General features: G+C 41.1%; 1 protein-coding gene and 1 long non-coding RNA gene across 9 annotated transcripts in view; one reads left to right on the forward strand and one right to left on the reverse strand.

Annotated features, from left to right (window-relative positions):
- LOC147026496 (uncharacterized) overlaps positions 1 to 16,560 on the reverse strand; it is a 33,568-nt gene extending 17,008 nt beyond the window's left edge. Inside the window, exons 1-4 of one of the 2 annotated variants that reach the window (XR_015058372.1) lie at positions 16,422 to 16,560; positions 11,228 to 11,962; positions 6,285 to 6,400; positions 5,943 to 6,129 (exon numbers count right to left, since the gene is read on the reverse strand). This is a non-coding gene — a long non-coding RNA (uncharacterized LOC147026496). The remainder of the gene's footprint in view (positions 1 to 5,942; positions 6,130 to 6,284; positions 6,401 to 11,227; positions 11,963 to 16,421) is intronic. The other variant, XR_015058373.1, reaches the window with a different exon arrangement.
- LOC147026494 (uncharacterized) overlaps positions 1 to 22,828 on the forward strand; it is a 65,329-nt gene that overhangs the window by 39,912 nt on the left and 2,589 nt on the right. For 5 of the 7 annotated variants that reach the window (XM_085881953.1, XM_085881948.1, XM_085881949.1 and 2 more), the window contains 4 exons: positions 2,609 to 2,809; positions 6,013 to 6,132; positions 11,036 to 11,970; positions 16,202 to 16,232. In XM_085881953.1, coding sequence (XP_085738079.1) covers positions 2,609 to 2,809; positions 6,013 to 6,132; positions 11,036 to 11,970; positions 16,202 to 16,232 — 1,287 coding nt within the window. The remainder of the gene's footprint in view (positions 1 to 2,608; positions 2,810 to 6,012; positions 6,133 to 11,035; positions 11,971 to 16,201; positions 16,233 to 22,828) is intronic. The other 2 variants (XM_085881950.1, XM_085881952.1) reach the window with 2 other exon arrangements.

The raw sequence follows: 22,828 nt of genomic DNA on the forward strand, positions 1-22,828 counted from the left end.
CACGTAAGGGATTGGTCATGGGTTGAAACACCTGATAAGTAATCTGAACCATCGAGGTCGACGATAACTCCGCTCGGTTATCCCTGCAGCATGGAACGAGCTGCTTAAGCGGTTCGTGTCCAAAGTCGACCTGCGGCGAGGTACGATCGCCCAGTCGACCACTCCCGCAGGTACTTAGGAAGGTCGAATTTGGCGAGCAACCCTATCCTGCGCAGGTGGGCAATTGGCACGATCGTGGTGAGGTTAAACCCCCACCCGTGACTGGCTTCTGGCGGTAGTTCCAGGAGGGTCACGACTGAATTGTCCGTTCCGGTGGGCGACGCGTCGCGATTCGAGTTACATGGCCGATCGCACGCCGGGCGGGTGAAATTCGTTACAATATATTTATATATATTCCTGGTGTCCGTCGGCACACAAAATTTTAGCTTTCGATGTCATCCGGTGGGTAACGAACATTAATATTAGTCAGTCAGTGAGTGGTTGAAATGAGCTTGACATATACCGTATATTAGCTGTTTACCCACCTGTATAGAATCTGAATCTGAATTTAAAGTGGAGAACAATCTTTTATGAAGCCCAATAACTGACTAAATTAATAAAACGGTTTTTCCAAGGTGTAAAGTGGTTTGTCGTAAGTGTGTGGCAAAAGCCCCTTCAGGGCTCGATCTCAACAATATACGAAACACTTAATTGACATACTCATAGCTGTACAAGTATCAACCTTGTGTACATGGCAAAAGTGCCTTTGCACTAAGTTGTACTACATATGCACTTAAAAGATGTGCTCACATTGCGCTAAGTACTGAAAAGATGTACTCATGTCTTCCTGAGGAGAGGATGGAGCTTGGACTGCACATATATGTTACCGAAACTTTAGTCCTGTCCCATGCCCTTTTGAGGAGAGGGGCTGAGCGCACGAACGAACGCATGCAGAATGTGCGCGTGCACATGCATACACACACTATTTTAAAAGACCATTTGGAGAGATGATATATCCTTTTGAAAAATGGCCAATTACATCCTTTTAAGAGAAGAAATCTCCTTCAAACAAGCCCTCTTTTTCATCAATTGCAGCAAACTATGACATCTAGAAAAAATCTGTACTTGTTTCGCATTTTTATGATGTACAGAGACATGACAGAAGTAAACAGACACCTGAAATTTATTCATTTCATCTCTATAAAGCAAGTTTTACTCAACAATTTGTATTAATATTCAACTATTTATTTGCAGAAATGAGTTCCTGGGTCGTGTATAACAAATAACTATGCCACGAACCCAGGGAGCACATGACCTTTGCGATTTTCAAAGAGGACGAATTGTTGGCCAATCGGAAGGTGAAGTTAGCCAGCGTCAGATAGCTCAGAACCTTGGCATTCCACTTTCTATGGCCAATCGGGTGATTGTGCAATTCACCAGTGAAGGCAAGGAATCCACAGCTTCCCGTTCTGTTCGACCTAGGCCCTCAGAAAGGTGTCTTTGAGCTGTCAAGTGGTCCATTGAGAAAACTCCCCGTTTCAAGGCAGCAGATGTTGCAGAGGAGGTCCAAGTTAGCTCAAGAACTGCCATGCGGTACCTTCATCAATTGGGCTACTATGGGAGAGCAGCTAGGTGAAAACCTTTTCTGAGGCCAGACAACATTCAATGGAGAAAGAAGTGGGCTGAAGAGATGGCCACCAAACCCTTGGAGTTTTAGCAAACTGTCATTTTTTCAGATGAGTCACAATTTGCACAATTTTCTGACAGTGGATGCATATGGGTCTGGAGACTTCCCACTCAAGAGTTCTCTTTGAACCGATTGCAGCCAACTATCAAACACGGTGGTTTTTCACTGATGGTGTGGGGAGCAATCTGGAACGCTGGTCGGTCAGAGCTTGTGGAGTGTGTTGGCAACATCAACTCTACGATATACATTTCTCTCCTTGAGGATGAACGTTTCCCCGTCTTCTCCACTGATCAGATGGTCAAAAATAACACTCTGCTCATGGAAGATGAAGCTCCATGCCGCACTGCAAAAAAGACCAAAGAATGGCAAGACAGAAATGGGATCAAGCGACTTCCAAGGCTGTCAGTCTCCTGACATGAATCCCATTGAACACTTCTGGGCCATATTGTATCGAGCTGTGTGGAAAAAGTCCAGGAAACCAACATCACGGGCAGAATTGCTGAACCTTCTGCGTGAAGCCTGGACAGAAATCTCACAAGAGAAAATTTCGGAACTCGTTAATTCTATGCTTGAAAGAGTAAAAGCATTGAAATCTGCAAATGGCAAGTCTACTAAATATTAGTATATGTATTAAAATGGATCAAATGTTCTTCAAATTTTAAATAAATAAATATATTCTTCAAAAATCATGGTGTCTATTTACTGCTGTCATGTCTCTACAGTTACAGTCGTGCAGTGCACTTCAAATTCACAGCCACAAAAACACTTTTATACTTTACTAACTGAGTATGATGGTCAATTATTCAAGTAATTTTGTTTTTCTTAACATCACATTATTTTATTTACTGTATTGTTATGTAGACTGTGAAAGATGATTTATCAGAAACTTATGTACAGTACTAAATTTGATGGCTTAGTATGTATTTTCTTTCTGCCATACAGTGCACAGCTTTGCTGTTAATATACCCTCTGGTGGAAGGATGGAACCTGGTCCAGCCACATTACATTTTCGTCACAATGCATTTGCTTTAACAAAGCACAGTCCACCTGTGTCATTTGCACACTGGGGCTTGTCGGAACTACGCCGGTATGGAGCTGTTCCTGGTGGCTTTGCCTTCGAAGTCGGCTCACATTCAAGTTCAGGTAAAGAGAAAGGACTTGCAATCATTTCATAATCTTATGGAAAGAAGCTCTTCTTTAAAAAGGTTGCTTGAATCATTTTCCTATTAATGAAGCTGCACTGCCTCAAATCTTTATTAAAAGAAGAATATGGGACTTTTGTGAAGCAGGACATAGCAGGAGCAAAATAAAAGGCCAATTTCTGGGCGATAGCATACTTGACGGAGGGCTTCAGGAATTTTTCACTTTTGAAGGACATCAGGGAATAATTAGCAACTCACTGGCATGTCACAACCAGGAGTAATGGCCCTGTTAATATGATTGTTTTTTAGGCGGACATCCAACATGGCCTTCATCACTAAGCTGCTTGATGAGATAAGCATTTTCAACATAAATACAAATGATGCTTTGGTGTTTACATCAAACAAGCTTAAGTTTATTGAAGCTTCATTGACAGGAGTTGGTGAGCCAATTCTTTGTTTTCCTGGTTCCACTGATGTTATGGTTTCATTATTTAGATGTGACGAAGTTGACATGCTGATGACGTGCTGCAGGTGTTGATATTCTGCATTAGTGGTGTAAAGCGAAAGATTATGGTAAAAATTGCAAGCAATCTCATATCCATCCCTGTGAGAATAAGTTTTCAGTCTAATCTTGCATATGACAAATTACAGCTCACAGATTCAAGTCCAAGTTGGACAGCCAAGTCACAGCACTGTCTGTTGTTAGATGGATTGCCCTAAATCCTACATCAAATTTCCGTCGGTGGCACTCATTCATAATGTCATGAATAGAGTCTGCTATCATATGTTGGCTTCTCTGAAATTCCATTTGTGGAGGTTGTGTGATGTCCTTGCATGGAGAGTCTGGATCTTGTCGAGCCCAGACCACTGTTTCCGGGGGAGGTCGAAACCTGGAGACGCTTCTGTTGGATCACTCACCAGTTCCTTGTTAGCATTGTTGTTGTCTGTCCAGAGACATTTTTAGTGAATGAGCTATAGTCTTGCAGCTACTTTGGATTTACTGCATTTGGTGAACAATTACCAGTAGTTATGATTGGGAACTTCTGAAGTTTATTGTCCCCCCCCCTGACTTTTCCTGCATTATCTCCTTTCTTTCAATACTACTTTTGGAGTGAATCTAACTCTCAGTATGTGTGTATTTCTCTGCAATTATTGAAAAGATTAGGCCATACTGCTGCATTACGACTACTGTATTTCTATTGGTACCAAAATACTAAAACTGAATGTAAAAACACATCTTACAGCATTTTATAGAGTAAATGTAAAGTTGTGTTTATGGGTGGGGGGGAGGGGGAAAGGTTAGATTTCACCATACAGTAGATAGGAATGTATTGATTAGCATGGTCTGTGGACGAGTAGCTAGCCATCTCGATGTATAAGTACGGAAAGGTTAGCTTAAGAATTGTCTTCTTCGCATGTGCACCATACAGGGGGCGATGTGAGGTAATAACTAGTGAGGGATTATGGTTAAGGAAATCGTGTATATAACCTCTTTGTCGACCTCGACCGGGGGGCACCAGGAGACTCGGCATGAAACGGCGGGGTGGGGGGGGCAGAGCTATGAACGCTTCCCGAGGGACGGAGTTATGGATCGCCTGGGTGGGGCAGAGCAATAGATCACATGGGAGGGGTGGAGCATTGCCAAGAGAGAGAAAAGGTAGAAGCAAAATTGGCATTTGGTCAGAGAGCATTGGAGAGGACAGAATAAGAAAGTCTGAGGAGAACACGGCTGAGAGTTGGTTGGTCCGAGGAAGAAGAGGAGAGTTTTGAGGAGGATGTCCTGCCTGCCTGTCTTCGTCCTGACTAGCTGCCTCTGTCCATTTTGTCATTCCTGCCTTTCCCCATTTTGTCAACCTGCCAGTGCGCTTCGTCTCTTAATTGTCATGGTCATCGTCTGCTCGCCTCATCTCTCATCACCTGCTCGTCCCCGCTGCCACCAAAGCTGAGTCCCCCAATTTTTGTTCGCTTTCCCCCATCTGTGACTGAGTGAGGCATCTTAGTTTGTTTAGATTAATTTTTACCTCATTGTACATCATTATTTATTATTTGCATTCCATTCCTTCGCTCTGAACCTGCCATCGTCTCCTCGCGATTCAATCATCTCTGGTTTTTATTGGTTGTGGTTTTTTATCACAGGAAATAAATAAACCTGTTGGTTTTAAAAACTGTAAGGTTTTCTTGTCTCTTCTCATGATCCGCGCATGTTGTCCGCCATCAATTTGGAATGTCTCCTCAGTTGAGCTGCTTGGGACATCGCGGAACTTTAACCCCCCGCTGTAACGAGCTTGTCATTAATCAAGCCATTGATGCTACAGCAATATAATTTCAAGTTTTAATGAAATCAATTGGTTGCCCAACCCAATATTATCTCCACTTTGTAATAAAGTGGCTATTCAGTGTGGATTGAAATTCCGTTCGTGTAATTAATTTCTGATGTTTTTCAGAAAAACAATATGACTTGCTTTATAACTTTGAAATATTTCAAGTTAGGATGGTCCTATAATTGCCTATTATGGGTTCCTGTGACAACTGCAAGGCTGGCTCAAGAGAGTTCTAATGTTTGGATCAAGGAAACTCTCAATAATGAGGAGTTAACAATGATAGAGCACCACTCAGTGAATCTGAAAACAATGCGGAACTTGTTTAAAACAACAATTGAGGTTGTAAAATTGACCCCTTCACTACACATTTGTAGAGTCGCTAAATCAAAGTCTATGTTACAAACTGCAATTGAGAAGACTTTCATGATGGTTTATAAACTGTTCTCATGAACACATAAGCTCCACATTGTACAAATTATATTGTGTTATATTCTCAAGCAATACTTTTGACAAGCCAATAGCAGATACTGTGATTAAGGTCAAAGGCAGTCTTTTCTATTCAAATAGATAGACTATTCTCTAACATTTAGTCTTGTAATGTTATTCTCAAAGTATTTGTTTAAAAAAAAAAATCTAAATGTAAAAATGAAACATTTGTTCAATTTAAATAATATATAATCACGTGCAAACGGATTCTGATGACTTCAATTAATGCTGTCACAGAAAGATTAATTGTGAATCGTAAGCGAAGACAGACTCGTACAGTTACTCTTATGTGACAGTCCAAGAATGGAGCCTTACTCGAACACTTACTTAGCTGACAACTCCAATCTGCTGGCAGCTTTCCCAAGGCATCTACATGTCTTGTTGATCCTTGTGACAGGTGCTGGTGTGTTTTTTCTCTCCTGCGCTGAGGCCGATCAGATCTGTTTCCTCTTTGACTGCTTCGTGGCTGGTTTTGCCTCACCCCTCTCCTTCCGAAGAACTCCATTTTGCCTTTCTGGTAAGATGCAGTTGACTACTTGACACACTCGTACTTTTCACAAAAGATGCTCACACCATACTTGGGTTGTGGTACACAGTATGATCATAAATTTAATGCATTGGAAGGTCAACTGAGAGATGATCTTCTTTAGCTGACAGAAGAATGCCCACCTGCTGCCAGATTCCCTGCTGCTTGGAAAATTGAGATGCCAGAAGCATTTGGTACACAAGGGGGAGTTTCACACTTTTTTTTCCATCTTGGCTCTCAGTGAATTTTTTTGACAAAACTGTAGGTAGGTATAAGAAAGTTGGTGCTGACTTGAGGTCAAACGTCATTCGAAGTCGTCGTGAAAGATTATAGAGAGCAGGATGAGTACAAAAAGTAAATGTCAATGCAAGGGAAAAATGTAAGAGGTTTATGTATAAACTGCTTGTAATTACAATATTGAGCTATCAACAGACAGGTTATTTCTACATTCACCCATAGCAAAACTAAGAGAACACTGAAGGGATGAAGTTTAACTTAGGTTATAGAATCAAAAGCATAAATTAAGTGTGTTGTGAAGCAGATGCTGGAAATGAAAATAACCTTTAAATTTTCTGTTCTCATAGACTCAGATGCATTCTGCACAGACATTTATTAATACTCTGAATAAGAGGAAGGACGTAGCTGCATGGATGGGGTTCTCCACAGAACAGTTTGATTCTAGGCCGAGCGAGCCAAAGTTATGAGGAGTGGCTGAAGGAAACAGGACTTTATATATGTTATAAAGGAGGTCATCACGAGGGGGTCTGATTGAGGCAGTTAAGATCATTTTGGATGTTGACAAAATAAATACAGAAGGGTTTTTAAGCAAAATGGACATTGACGGGACCAGGGGGGCGCAGCTGAAAGTAAAGAGGGTTAGGGTGGTAGTATGGCAAGAGTCTTTTTGTCAAAGAGTAATGAATGCGTGGAATGGTCTCAGCAAAACTAGTGACAGCAGAAAGAGTAGATGGTTTAAATTGGAATTAGATAGGTATCGAGAATAATTGGAGAGAGAGGTACAGGTGTATTGGCAGGATTTGTCGGTAGCTTGCATATGGATTGGTGATAGTATCTGGTTTTGGTGTAACACAGGCATGATGGGCCGAATGACGTCCTCCTGCACCAAAGTTAATTGTATTTCTTCACATTGTATTTACCTGACATTCTTAACTGACTGTGGTGCAAGGTGGCCAAGGTTTATAGAATATGCATGCTGGTGTGAATGTAAGATAGCATGATCATGATAATGATAATGAGTTATCTGTCCCATGTTAGGTCCAAATACCTCCCTCAGCAGAGCGTATGCTGCCAAAGCACTTTCTTTGGAATTGAAATACACTGGGTGATTTACTTTTCCCTTCCCATTGGGGTCAGGAATTGAATCTGCAATCATCAAATTTTGATACAGAAGCTCAGCCAGTGGAGCTGTCCTAGAATAAAGCAACAAAGCCAGGATGAGTACAAAATATATTGGAAACTATGACACTTACAATATTGCAGGACCAGTGCAAATATCCTGACAAGCCCAAATATGACCACAACCCATATGTCACTGATCACATGACTAAAACAAAGAGAGGAGAATCTGTTATAAGGGACACTCATTATAATATATTTAATGATAATGGACATGAATGGACAATACCATATCAACAAACATAATGCAACTGAATATAATGAACAGTGAAATGTAGAATTTTGGGATTTGAAAGAAATATCAAAAATCCAGAGCCATTCCAGAGAAATAAAGTCAAACTTTCTATTATTGCCATTTCGTCAAGTATGAGTACAGCCAAATGGGAACAAAAAAATTGAATCACATATGTTAAAGTGTAAATTCAAAAAAAAGAGAATATTTTTCTTGGAGATTCCACAGCAGTACATCACATTCACATGCCACTACCACAAATTAGAGCCTGGTATATCAGGATATTATATTTTCTCTCTTTTATTCTTGGGGGGGGGGGTGGAGGGCTCCAGTAGAGCAAATCTTAAATACAATGACTACTCTACAGAACATATCTGTTTACCTCTGCCACCAAAGGTGGATGTACAGGCAGTTCACAGACAAACAAAAAAGAAAGATGTCATGCATGGCATGACACTTGCGAAATCCATAAACCAAATTTCAACTTTGGCATCCAAGGATGGAATTGCCTATGCCATCTATTCTATGGTGACAGTAGAGCCTTTCTTTCTAAACTAATGTAAGATTGGAAAGTCTTTGTACTCTGATCAAGAAACACAAGGAATTAAGTGATCCCCCCCCTCCCGGGGGGGGGGGGGGATACCCCAGACAATTCTAAATATTTCTCTTGGGATATTTGACGTTGTTGCAGCTGAGGATGTCACATATTTTCTGCTTCTCCAATATGAGACAGCAGATACACGTAAACTTTGTAATGGGTGATGAGAAGGCAGAAACTCAAGATTTTGCCTTTCTTCGGGTATTTCAGGACAACTACCACTGTGATGTGAACAAAGTGAGAAAAAGAAATTTGATTTAAAGCAAGTGCTGCTCAAACCATGCCAGGTAGCTCTAACTTGTAAAATATATGAAAGCTAGCTGAACTAAAACTAAAATGTGACCCATAATTTGAAAAACCCAAGACATGCAACAGAGTCTGCAGAGTCGTTGTTTTAAACAATGATAGTTCCTGATGAAATGTTCGACCTAATCTTTGTCGACCAAGTCGGTTGTGCCTGTGGTTCTGCCACATATTATAAACATGCTATGTCTTGCCAATTGCACCAATTTATTTTGTAATGAGATGTTAATTATAATAGAAACAAGTGCTCCCTTTGACAGAATTGGCAAGCCATGTTGGAGGGTTACATTGGGGTACTACCAACACTTATGCAAAACTTGGTGATGATTGGGTGAAAATCGCCCTCAATGGTTTGGGTGGGGGGGGGAGCGGGGGCTTGTACCTATGACCTGACCCTTTGTATGTACCAATACGTATGCAAAATTTGGTGGATATTGGGTCAGCCCTGTTTTTTTCTCTGATTTTCATATATACATACTGTCGTGGCCAAAAATATTGACATCCTTGCACTTTTTTCAAACAATGCACCATTTCTTCCAGAAAATTATTGAAATTAAAAAAATATATATTTTGGTATCCACACATTTATTTCTTTGGTTTGCAATGGAACAAAACAAAAAAAATCTGAAAAAAATTACGAAATCTTATCTTATTCCACACAGAAATCCTTAAATGGCCCGGACAATATTATTGGCACCTTTTAGAAGTTGTTAGAAATAATTAGATTTCAACGAGGTGATTCTCCTTTACTTTGGAATTGAACTCATCTGTGGTGAGTTGCAGGTGCCTGCAATATTAAAATCACCCATTCAACCGGTTTGAATCGATAATAGGAGTCATTCTGCTGTTTTGTGTAACTGTGTGCACTGCATTGAGCATGGATAAAAGCAAGAAAACCAGAGAATTGTCTGAGGAGGTCAAACACAAGATTCGAACCAAACATGGACAATCTCAAGGCTACATGTCCATCTCCAGAGACATTGATGTTCCTGTGTCCACCGTACGCAATGTTATCAGGAAGTTTAAGGCCCATGGCACTGTAGCCAACCTCCCTGGATGTGGCCGCAAGAGATAACTTGATCGAAGATTGCAGCGAAGGATTGCTTGAATGGTAGAGAAAGCACCTCGATCAACAGCCAAAACAGATTCAAGCTGACCTTCAAACACAAGGTACGACAGTTTCAACTCACACCGTCCATCACCAACTCAACGAAAAGGGGTTCTATGGTAGGGGACCCAGGAGGACCCCACTGCTGAGAGAGAGACAAAATAAAGCCCGACTGGAGTTTGCCAAAACACATGTGAACAAGGCAAAATCCTTCTGGGAGAATATCTTCTGGACAGATGGGATCAAATTAGAGATTTCGTTGGAAAGCACATCATCTCTATGTTTACAGAAAACAAAATGAAGCCTTCAAAGAAACGAACACCTTCCCTACAGTCAAACATGGAGGAGGTTCAGTGATGTTTTGGGGTTGCTGTGCTGCCTCCGACTTTGGGTGCCTTGAATGTGTGCATGGCATCATGAAATCAGGAGATTACCAAGGCATTTTGGAGTGCAATGTTCAACCCAGTGTCACAAAGCTGGGTCTCTGTCGGTCATGGGTCTTGCAGCAGGACAATGACCCCAAATACACTTCAAAATGCACCCAGGAATGGTTCAAGACAAAATGCTGGACTGTTCTGAAGTGGCCAGAATCGAGTCAATATCGAAATCCCATTAAATACCAGTGGGGTGATCTGAAAACGGCAGTTTGGAGAACGCACCCTTCAGATCTGGGAGAACTGGAACAGTTTGCACAAGAAGAGTGGGCCAAGCTACCAGTCGAGAGGTGTAAGAAACTCATTCATGGCTATAGGAAGCACTTGACTGCAGTTTTGTCCAAAGGCTGTGATACCAAATATTAAGTCTCAGGTGTCAATAATTTTGTCAATGCTATTTCTTTTTATTTTATGATTTAATAGGATATATTAAGTTCTGAATAAAAAACAAAGGTTCTGTAATATTAACAGTGAAATAAATAATTGTGGAGACCAAATACTTTTGTCAATTTCAACTCATTTTTAGAGAAAATTGTGAGTTATTTGAAAAAAGTGCAAGGGTGCCAATATTTTGGCCATGATTGTACAGTGTACATACATACATACATACAATTGCCTTATTTTATTTAATATTGTAGCATTGGATTGCTCTTGAATTCAAAACAAAATGTGAGTTCTGTTGAAATTGATAACTTGCTTGATTTTGATGGTTTTCCAACACACTGGTGTATAAGTAGAAATATTAGTAAGTAATTACAAAGAAAAAGAACTAATTATTTCCATATATTCTTTCTATTTTACAGTTGGCTCGACAAGTTGCATGCACCCCCAAGCCATTGCAGCAAGAGGTTCCAGCCAATCAAGTTCTACAGATGAGCGTTCTGACTCAAGTCAGTCAGAAGCAACTGCACATAGTGGAGATATGTGTACATTTCCACATGCATCTGATGGATCAGGGGGTGAGATTGACAAAGTTGCTCGGCTCTTGGACATACCTTCATCCATGGATACTCTTAAAAGGGGTACTGCAAAAGCTGAGAAAAGCAGAAAAGCATCGCAGCACTTGAGTGAAGGTGCAAGACACCCTTCCACAGACAGCGGTATTACCACAGCATCACCCTCAATGGCTGGAAGTCTGTCATCTAGTTCTGTGAGCACTGGTGGGTCAGCAAGTGATGAAACAGATGTGTTGGCTGCAAAGGGAATTGTGGGACATATGGCAACGCTGGCAAAGAGACCAGCTGTTGCTATGAGGGAATTGTGGTATGATGTTCCACGTCGTGAGCTGCATAAAGACTGCCCAACAACATGCACATACAAACCATGGGCACCCTCTGTTGGACTGCAAGAAGGATGCAAGAAAAAACTTCAGATAAGGCCAGAGCCTGAAGTGAGGTGGTCCACATCACAAGGAGAAATCACTTCACTAAGCGAGGCATGCTCATCTATGAAAAGCTCCTCACCTTCCGCCAGACCTTGTGAGGGGTCATTAGCAACAGATGCCTTGCAGCGGCTTATGGGCTGCTCCTTGCTTCAGCCTTCAAATCAAGGCACTCAGATATCTCAACAAGAGAGCACGATGCAAACTCACATTGGTGAAGGTAAAAAGCAATCACAACATCTGGGTTGTATATCAGATGCAGCACAGCCGGCTGGCAAAGTATCGACTGAGACCCTTGCAAGGTGCTTCCACTTTCAGCATGCTGAGCAGAGGAAGCTTTCAAAACTCCCTGATAAGGTATGGGTATAGAAATTAATAGAAAAGACAATTTCATATATCATTTAATGAAACTTCCATGATACAGCTTTGAAAATGACTGCTCAAGGTTAATAATCCATAAAATAGAGCAGATATTTCCTAAAACTAGCACACTCGCTCCCTGTGGGAGTGGCAGGAAGTGTTATGTCATGTTATTATCTTCTCTGGGATACATATATATTACAGGAGATATAGGCTTTGGTCCATTAGTCTGTGTTGTAAGTATTATAATGCTTATAATGCCTCAAGAACATCGGGTTTCCTCCCTTTGAGTTTAGTGTTAAACAGCAGTAGCGACTGTTTAAAAAGGTAATCATACATATTTGTGGTATATATATATATATATATATATATATATATATATATATATATATATATATATATATATATATATATATATATATATATATATATTTTTTTTTTACTTCCGGTAGGGGTGCCCCATGAAACGACATATGCTATTTATACACATTAACGCGGCGTTTGTCCAAGGAGGAAAAACCCCTTGGGGAGAAGGGATATTATTGGTATTAATAATGTTTTGCAAGAACATTACTATTATGCTTTACTTACACTATCATTCGTGCTGTTATTACTTTTGTTGTTTGAAGTAGCCTTGGAAAAATTCCACAATAAGCTATTTATACACCTGAACATGGATTTCACCCTAGGCAGAAAGCCATCTTGGGGAGGGTGCAAATGAAGTCGTTACAACCTCCATCATGTGAGCCTTCATCCTCCTGTCAAGTTTGGTTGAGATTAGATTAGATAAGTAAGGACCAAATATATCACGGTCAGACAGACAGACACCAATTTGCATCTTTCAATGGTGAGTGAGACGGTAGGGGTGCAGGGCTTCATCGATGACGTGCCAGTCTGAGGTGATAAAAGGATGGAGTGTCAGAACGACACAAGCAGATGCTGGGAACGATTGCACGAATATGGTGTACAGATCTGCGAAGCTGCTGTGCACTGCCATAACTCCAATCAGCCAGCCACGTCTCCTCCCTCGTCCCGTATCGATAAAAGGCCGTGATTCGACTTGGAGCCATTCACTCACCTGACCTCTGAGGTCGCTTTGACGCTACTCGCTGGATTTGAACCAAGCAACTGAGACGAACCAGATGACAGTGACAATACCATCCTCTGCAGTCATAGTTAGGTTTTTGTGCATCCCTCTATAGTCTACACCAGGGGTCGGGAACGTTTTTGACTCAGAGAGCCATTAAAGCAAAATATTTGGAAATCTATTTCAGTGAGAGCCATATAATATATTTTAAGACTGAATTCAACTAAATGTGAGTATAATAAGCCTCTGAATTTATTCTTTTAAATAATGTTGTTATAATACTCACCATTAATGGGACTTCTGGTGCTGCATGGATTTGCTGATGGCTTTGTAGTCTGGTTGGTACTTGGTGAGGTTAAGCTTCATGCAAGCGTTGAGGCTTTCATCCGTTAGACGTGATCGTAGGTTGGACTTGATGTTTTTAAGATGTGAGAATGACTGCTCACATGCATACGTAGATCCAAACAAGGTCAATACAGCAATACTCACACGCTGCAGTGTGAGGTATGTGACAGGAAGCGCGTTCCAAGTTTTGATAATCAGCTCGTCTTCGGGTTGAAGTTTTTTCATTTCTGTCCACATGTGCTTGCTCGCCAACTCTGCTTTCTGTCGTGCGATTCTTTCCAAATCTTCATTCAGTGACTTGAACTTATTCACCCACATGTCTGAGACCTTCAGGTCAGCCACTTCTGCTTCAAAATCTCTGACGGAGACACCAGGAATGTAACTCAGGTCGGCTGTGTTCAGTGAACACTCGTTTGGATGGGTGATGAACTTAAAAAGACGAGTGTGCTCACGAAATTCTCCAAAGCGTGCTTTGAATGACTGTAGGAGACTGGATGTGAAGCCAGCTAACTGGTGGAGATCAAAGTTTTGAGTGGGCTCACTTGCTATGCATGCATCTTTAAATTGTCTCAGTTTTTCAAAATGTAGTAAACGACCTGTTTCAAGATCCATGATAAAGAGCTCCAGCTTGTTTTCAAAAGCAAACACGGCTTGTTGAAGGGATAACACTGTATTTCCAATGCCTTGCATTTTCACGTTGAGCTCGTTCAGATGTTCAGTCATATCCACGAGATAGTAAAACTTGAGGAGCCACTCAGTTTCGGCTAGCTCAGTATGCTCAATCCCTTTCATTTCAAGGAAAGTCCGGATTTCGTTCAGGCAAGCCGCAAAACGGCTAAGCACCTTCCCTCTTGACAACCAACGCACATTGCTGTGCAAAAGCAGACCGTGAGAGTTATTTCCAACTTCATCCAGCAGTGTTTTAAACTGGCGACCATTTAAGGCTCGGGCAACAATAAAGTTGATCACACGAATGACCAGCGACATCACTTCGCCAAGCTGCCCATCACACATCTGAGCACAAAGTGCCTCCTGGTGTAGAATGCAATGGAAACTTAGGATGGGTCTATTTTCATGTTCACGGAGAAGCGCCACAAATCCTTTGTTTTTCCCCACCATACACGGAGCACCATCAGTACACACCGAGATAAGTTTATCCATTCGTAGATTTTTTCTTGAGCGAACTCCATGAAAGACTTGAATAAATACTCACCTCTTGTGGACCCTTTTATTGGCAGAACAGCAAGACTTTCTTCGCGCAGTGTATCACCAGCAGCATATCTTGCAATCACACTGAACTGCGACAAATGGCTTACGTCTGTTGACTCATCCAAAGCCAGGGAAAAGAACGGCGCTGTATTTATGTCCTTCACTTGCGTTTCCTCCACTTGGTTTGCCATCATGATGGTACGATCATGAACAGTTCTTGCCGACAGAGGCATGTCTTGTATCCGTTTGATTATCTTGTCTTTGTTCGGAAGATCATCAAAAAGTTCATTGGCGACATCCAGCATGAACGTTTTTGCATACTCGCCATCTGTGAATGGTTTTCCGTTCCTCACTATTGCTAAAGATCCAGCAAAGCTGGCGGAATTATAGTCACCTTGCCGGGTCCATACGCGGAGTTGCTGCTGGCTGGCTTGCACCCTGCTCAGTAACTCTTGGCACGCTTTCTTTCTGCTGTCTCCCACAGGGTATTTTGATGCAAAGGTAGCATGGCGCGTGTCGAAGTGCCGCTTTATATTCGACCGTTTCATCGATGCAATTTTGTCATTGCAAATTAGGCACACCACAGAACCTGCTCTCTCCACAAAGGCGAATTCTTCGGCCCATTCGTCCTGAAATGTACGATACTCCTCATCTTTTTTTCTTTTCGCCATCTTCTTCGTCGAAGGGTTAGCTTTGAGCAAATGAGAGAGAGGGAGATGTTGACCCAAGTGAGTCTGGCTGGCCTGCGCACGGGCTGACATACTCGAGAGGTGCGGCCGGCCGACTCTGGGATGCTGTCGCCTCAGCGGTGGCACGTGATTGGTCGAGATGAATTCCGTGACGCGTCTCGGCGGCGGCACGTCATTGGAGGAACCGAAATCACGAGTCGCCTCAGCGGTGGCGTGTGATTGGTCGAGATGAATTCCGTGACGCGTCTCGGCGGCGGCACGTCATTGGAGGAACCGAAATCACGAGTCGCCTCAGCGGTGGCGCGTGATTGGTCGAGATGAATTCCGTGACGCGTCTCGGCGGCGGCACGTCATTGGAGGAACCAAAATCACTACTCGCGTCGGCCGCATGACTGGACGAAACAAAAACCGCTTCAGACAATTCGGAGGTGTTTTTTCTTCTCTCCTTCTGCCAAGTTCAGCCCTGCACATGAATGAAGCACGACACCATTCAAACTATAGGTAAAGCTTCTGCGAGAAATATTGGGCTTTCCAAGTTTCAAACTCCAATTTTATCTGCGAGCCAGATGCAATCATCAAAAGAGCCATACCTGGCTCGCGAGCCACACGTTCCCGACCCCTGGTCTACACCATTGTTCATGGTGCGCAAGTCTTTCTTTAAAAACAGTCCAATATTTCCTGAATCGGTGATTTGCTATTGAAAGTTTTTATTTTGACAATGTAATTTGAGTGTCTAAAAAAGTACTTTTTTCAAATATATTTGGTATTTAATTTCTCCTCACAAATTCCTAAAGAAGAAAGAAGTGTTATTTTGATGTTGTGTATAGTTGTAAAAATGACACCAATGACGTACAACTTATAATCCCATTTCACACTGCTTTTATTATTTATTTTCCAGGACTCACAGATGACTGAAGACCAAATGAGAGGTAAATAATATGTAATTATCATGCGTTTATTGATATAATACAAGTTCCCTTACAAGGAACTTCAACACAGAAGAAGGAGGACATTAGGCCCATCAAGCCTGCACAATGGTTGCCATCCTATGGATGGGTGTTTGTCCATGCTCTATCCTTTTTTGAATACTGAAGATTAACCAAGGAAGCAGCACATACCATTTTTAAAGTCTTTGGTATGACTTGATCAGGGTTTGGGCCGACGACCTCCCAGACACAGAGCGGACGGTCGAACCATTACACGACCGAGCCTGGTGCAGGGCAGAGCAGGAACAGCATGGGCCTTCTTCACAGCAAACAATGGCATAGCTCCAGTTCACGATCGACAATGGCACTTCCTGCATCAACAGAATCACATCCATGCCAAGTCATGCCATTCCAGGTCAAATATAGTTCACAATCTCCTACTCACGCCTTTCTCGTCGAAGAATACACACCCTCCACTTACATAGTTACAATTTATGATCTTTCATTCTGCAAACATAATTACATACTCCCAATGCTCTTTTGTTTATTTTCTCTACAATCCCTGTTTGGGATTGTAGAAAAAATAAACAAAAAACACCGACAAGAAGAAAACGAACACCAGAAAATGACAAGTATTTTATGAGGAACAAACATTCCTGCCTTCTGCACTTAAAGATAACAATACAGCATATCCCCCCCCCCATGCTGCACCCACTACCTCATAACAGTACACATGCAGTTGTTACTTAATGAAAATTCAATTAACCTGGCCTCCTATGAGAGAAATTTTAAGAAAAAAAAAATGGACTAAAAAATCATTGTATCTTTATAAGCTAAAAAAAATGCTTGAATCAGTCCTCCAGAAAGCAGTCAATTTACAGGAATTTCAAGTGTCATTTACAATTTACAGTCTATTTACAGGATCAATTCATTGATCTAACCCTAACAGCCCATGTAAATAGGAATTCATTCACAATCCCTTGCAGTTAGCAGACAACAGAACCTGGCATCCTTCCAAAGTTAACTGCAACTTCCTCTTTTTAGGCTCACCCCCAAGGGATTGCAAGACGATTGCATAACGTGTGTGTGTGTGTGTGTGTGTGTGTGTGTGTGTGTGTGTGTGTGTGTGTGCCTATATATTTTCACTTTAAAAGTGCATTTCTCTGCAATGACTTGTCCGACCATTGTGAAGCTTTAAACATAGGAGCGACTCCCGTGGAGAACATTTTAGTGATAACTCTGATGTCGAGGGTCAGATGGTGTGCCAGTCATATTAGATTAAAGGAAACTAAAAGGGTACTCCTCGACGTCACGACGTCATGACGTCGTCAGATATGCTTCCACCCACATTATTACATAATTATACATACTTGTACCAAGTTTGATTTAAATCCCTGAACACAGATTCAAAATATTAAATGATTCTGGCTGTCAGACAATGTGTCTGATCAGGTTGAAATTTGAAACCTATATTCCCCTTGACTACTAGATCATAACTGTGATGTTTCACATTGATCGATTGAATCAGTTCAAGAGAAAGAATTTTAAAAATAATTTTTTCAAGATTTTCGTTCAGTCAAAAATGGCTACCAGACCATGTGACATATTAACTATTTGTGAACACCCTGATATCCCCAAGGCTTGGGGAACATGAGGGTGAAGTTTACCCTTGATCTGTCGAAAGTCATTCTGGAGAAGAAGATTTTTAAAGGTTTCTACTTCAAAAAAAATCATAGCTACCAAACCATGTGACCTATGACATCATAGGTGGAGAACGTTATTTGTCCTCATGGATAGCTGATCATACCTGTAAAGTTTCACCTCAATCTGTTCAGCCATTTCAGGGAAGAAGATTTTTGAAGGTTTTTATGTTAAAAACAAGATGGCTGCCAAACCATGTTACCGATGATGTCATCAATTTTTCCCCCCGCATACAATTTATCCCGAGATGTCCCTCAAAATTTTTCATACTGATTGGATAAAGCATTCAACATATGCAATTATAACGTCATAACGAAGCCACCTATGACATCATCAAAAAAAATCACACTTGTTTCCCATGGGGAGTACTTTGTATGTGCCAAGTTGCAATTTTTTCCATGGAGTGGTTTTGCAGATACAGAGGTGCAACGTTTTTCCTTTTCTCCAACATGGCGGCATACCACGTGACCTATGATGTCATGATCATCATTAAAACATTCCACATGAGTTGTCACACTTCTGGTGAAAATTGTGTCAATCGGATAAGCAGTTGCAGAGAACATTAGCATGGACAGACGGACGGACGGCCAACCCAAAAACAATTCCACTGATGACTTCATCAGTGGAGGCATAAAATCTTGGACATCTTCTCCAAAACCGCTCAACGATAAAAATTAACACTTGGCATATGTCATCAACTCTCCATGCCCATATAGCATTAGTTGATTGAAACAAAATCCTTATCCAAAAACATCTGAAACTTTAAATATCTGATGTACGACCCAATGTGAGTGAAGAAATAACTTTGTGATGTCATTGGTCACGTGGTCTGGTGGCCATATTAGGTTGAATATAAAAACGTAAAAAAATCATCTTCTCCAGAATAACTTAACAGATCACTGTGAAACTTCATACATATAACAAGGGGAATATAGTTTGAAGTTTTTTTTCATATTCATCTTCATTGATGAAATTTAGACTTAATATGCACAAAGGTGGTCATTAAATATCCTGATAAATCAATCAATAAAGCAACAAATAATGGCAATTTATGTTACATAATAGAGTGCATAGATGATACAGATTATGGGCCATAATAGCAGTGGGCCATAATAGTGGCGTGTTCAGTTAATGATGGTGTTTTTGTTCAGAATGAGGGCGCGAGGCGAGACTACGTGCTCCACTGAGTGCCGTTCTAGTTTATACTCTGCGACCTTTTATCCAGTGAGCTGATACGCCTCTGCGTCCTTTGGTATATGTTGATTTTAAATTTTTACTGCTGTGAGAGTACCCATTGATACATGACGCAACTAGATCGAATGGCACTTGGTCAAGTGTGCACCTCCGGCAGGCTGAACAGTTTACATTTTGCATCTCACTGATAAGCCAGATATGCATCCAGGCCTTATTTAAAAAAAAATCGAATCAGCTTGTTCTTGTCACCTACCTAACTCATCCACCAAGTTTTGTTATAGTCCATCCAAAACTTTTTGAGATATCCTGCTCACAGAGAGACACAGACAGACAGATAGAGTGAAAAAATAACCTCCGTCCACCTTTGGTGGTGAAGGTAAATATTGACTACCTGTGTCTGCTGCTTCCATGCTCTTCCCTCCAGTCTTTCAATTATGCCATCAATTGTTGCCTCATGGTTTTCCCCTACCCACCTTTAATTTCTCACAGTTTTGCTAACCTCCCTCCCCCCTTTAATTAATCATTCTCCCTCTTCCAGTCCTGCCACTTAACTACTCATTTGCATTGTGGCTCCGTCTTTGTCAGTCAGTAAACCTGTTACTTTCTGTCATTTTGTTCCTCCATGTGTCAAGGCTTCTGTACAAAAAATAAAACACAAAGATGCAGTTACTTGGAGTATAGAAAATCACATCAGTTGAGGGATTATAATGGCTTCAAAGTGCAAATAACAGATTATTCGCGAAGACTCTCAAAAGCAAATTAACATTCAGGCTACTCGCTACAAGAGCTCATGTAAAGACAGAGCACTTCATCGTCTGATATGAAGGTAAGATAGAACCACAAAATAGTGTGGTCACATTCCTTGATGTTCTGATGGAGAAGCATATGATCATGATCCTGCATGTAGAACTCCTTGAGCAGGAAGGCTCAGGCAAGGCTATCATTGCTTAGGTACACGGCAGTACGAAATGTCTCTCAGAAGGAGCCTGTTTAAGTTGTTCCAGGCAACCTTTGGCACTGTAAAAATCTGACATCAACATTGCATTGTGAACAGCACAAACAGGCTTCTCATAATTGCAAATGATACAGCGCTTTGCTACGTGAGTAGTCACCGGTGGTGCCAAATCAACTTCCTTGATTCTCTCAGATCAATTTAAAAAAAAAAGAGAAAATGGTTGACTTATCCACCATGAAAGATGAAAATTATGCTGATGTTTCAGGCTTTACCCTCTGTCAAGGCAAAAGTTTCTGTATTTTCGTGTTCCTTTTTTGCTTTGACAAAGGGTGAAGCCTGAAACATCAACACCTTTTCATCTTTTATGGCAGATAAATCAACCATCTTCTTCTTGTTGTTATTCCTTTGTGCCTCTCATGTAGGGTCGCAAATTCTGTGCTTGAACTAGCAACTACATATTCTCTCAGGTCAAACTTCTCATTGAAAAACATCAAGGGGAGTTTGAATAAAATGAAGACAGTCAGGTGTTGGTTCATAGATGCAAGGAAGATAATGAAGGAAATGCCCAATTTACACCAAAAGGAATGTGAAATGGGAGCAGTCACAGCAGTCGCATTGTTAACACATATTGGCAGCAAGGATACAATGTTGGAGGGAGAAAGCTGAAAAAATAAACACAGCAGAGGAAATCGAGAGGTTGGAGAGGGTGAGTCCTACAGTTGTGGTAGCTGCAGGTGGCTCAATAATATACAAAGTGACAGTGTGGAGTGAAGCTGTTTGGAGGGGTGGTATAGCATATTTAGAATGGTCTACAGTACAAAGCATTTGAAAACATCTTGGTATGCACCAGAGGAAGGTAAGGTTATTATACTTATAGGCTCACAAAGTCCACTGAGCATTATTGAAGTGGGTCACAGAAAGAAAACCTAGGCTAGACCACTGAAAGGCATAATGGAATATATGGGAGTAGCATACATTAGGGCTGGGCTATAACTCAATGTTATCAGTTCGATAAAACATTGAAAAAAATATCAACAATGCAATACTACATTTTTCAAACTGTTGATATATGAGTACATTTGATCATGGAAAAAGTAGTTTGTGGTATCGTAAGTGAAAATTTTGAGATGTATTTTCATTGATTTAGAAAGAGTATCAACATGAAGGACTCATTTTATCATAATACGATAGTCCCAGTAAAAAAACACGATACATGCAACACTATTCTCTCTCGCCTTTCATGCAAATGGCGAGAAAACTTTGGTCCATCTTAGTTACCAGTTCTCCTGCCCCATCATTATTTGGGTCTTCCATTGAGGATCCTGAGACCTGAGGAAGAGGGGGACGATTTGCACTGGTACAATCAACATATCTGAACTCCGACTCAGCCCCCATGCAGGAGAGCTTTTTATCAAGATGGCGAAGCACGCATACAAAAAAGCACTGCCCCAGAACAGCTCACAAACATTCTACCCTGAGAGCAACAACCACCATAGTCAAACACGACACTCATCACTCCCTCCCCCAACATCGCAATTGATGCACATTTCATTCCCCCATCATAAATAAAGAAAATAAACTTTAAAGAAATAGATAGCATGGGATTGGTTGAGAACTGGATGTCGGGATGCCATGCACGTCTTTAGAGGCCGAGCCTCACACTAGACATGACGTCCCAGACATAAGGTCGTAATAATGTCCGAGCGAAAAGAGCATGACAGGCAGAGGGATGAATGGATAAATCCAGCGATTTTTATATCCAGTACAGATGAAATCTGATGTTGGGCCAGAGCGGCTTCTTCCTCACTGCAAAAGTGCAATTAACATTCAAAAATACACATTATGATGTTGCATTTGTATGACAATGATAGAAACACTGCTTTCAATGAGAGCACATGAAAGTGTTTACATCAATTTTAGGACAGATTACATGGCAATAAACAGCTATATCTCTGAGCTATTGTGCAGCAGGTCATCCCTTCGGGTTATATAAACATCAATAGTGTGTAGTCCCCAAGCTACAGCTATCACCGCCGGGTGGTTGCTCAATGTTGATGATATTTTGAGGGATGATAATAGATTAGCAACAATATCAATATCGCCCATCCCTAGTTTACATACCTTGTCACTGTGGCACACCCTATAATTAGGAAGCAGGCACACTGTCAGTCGATGCAACGCCAATTGTAGTTGAGAAGATTAAGAAGATAAGTAACATCATGACAGAAATGATGGACTAGCAAGAAGAAGAGATTATGAAGAATTTTTTGACAAACTCATCAACCAAGAAGTTGGAAGCAAGAGGGAGGAAATACTGAGCAAGAAGAGTTACTAGTGCAAAAGATGAGGTAATATGCAACCGGAATTAACTATTGCTGCTAATGTGTGGCATTTTAAACTTGGTGCTCAAGGAAGAAGTAACAATGCTAATGTAAGAGCCAGGCGCTCTCAAATGGTCGAAAAGCTACGAGAGTGGTAGCCAACTGGCTGAGTGCCCTGTGCAAAAATCTGTATTTTCCAACTCATAAAATATTAATATGTGAAGCTTCGACTTCTTAACATAAACATTATATTTCCATCTGATATGTAAACATATCCATTTTTTTCCTGCTTTTGATTTGCATTCAACTTAGTCAAACCCAGAATCAGACAGCTCAAAGGAGAGCATGTTACCAATCATGTATTTCAAATACATGTAGATAAAATGTCGACATTTGAATTGGTTTATATTGTCTTAGCTTTTCATTTT

Source organism: Eptatretus burgeri, chromosome 5 (genome assembly GCF_056783735.1).
Source record: "Eptatretus burgeri isolate ZD-2024b chromosome 5, Ebu_testis_v1, whole genome shotgun sequence".
Classification (NCBI taxonomy): domain Eukaryota; kingdom Metazoa; phylum Chordata; class Myxini; order Myxiniformes; family Myxinidae; genus Eptatretus; species Eptatretus burgeri.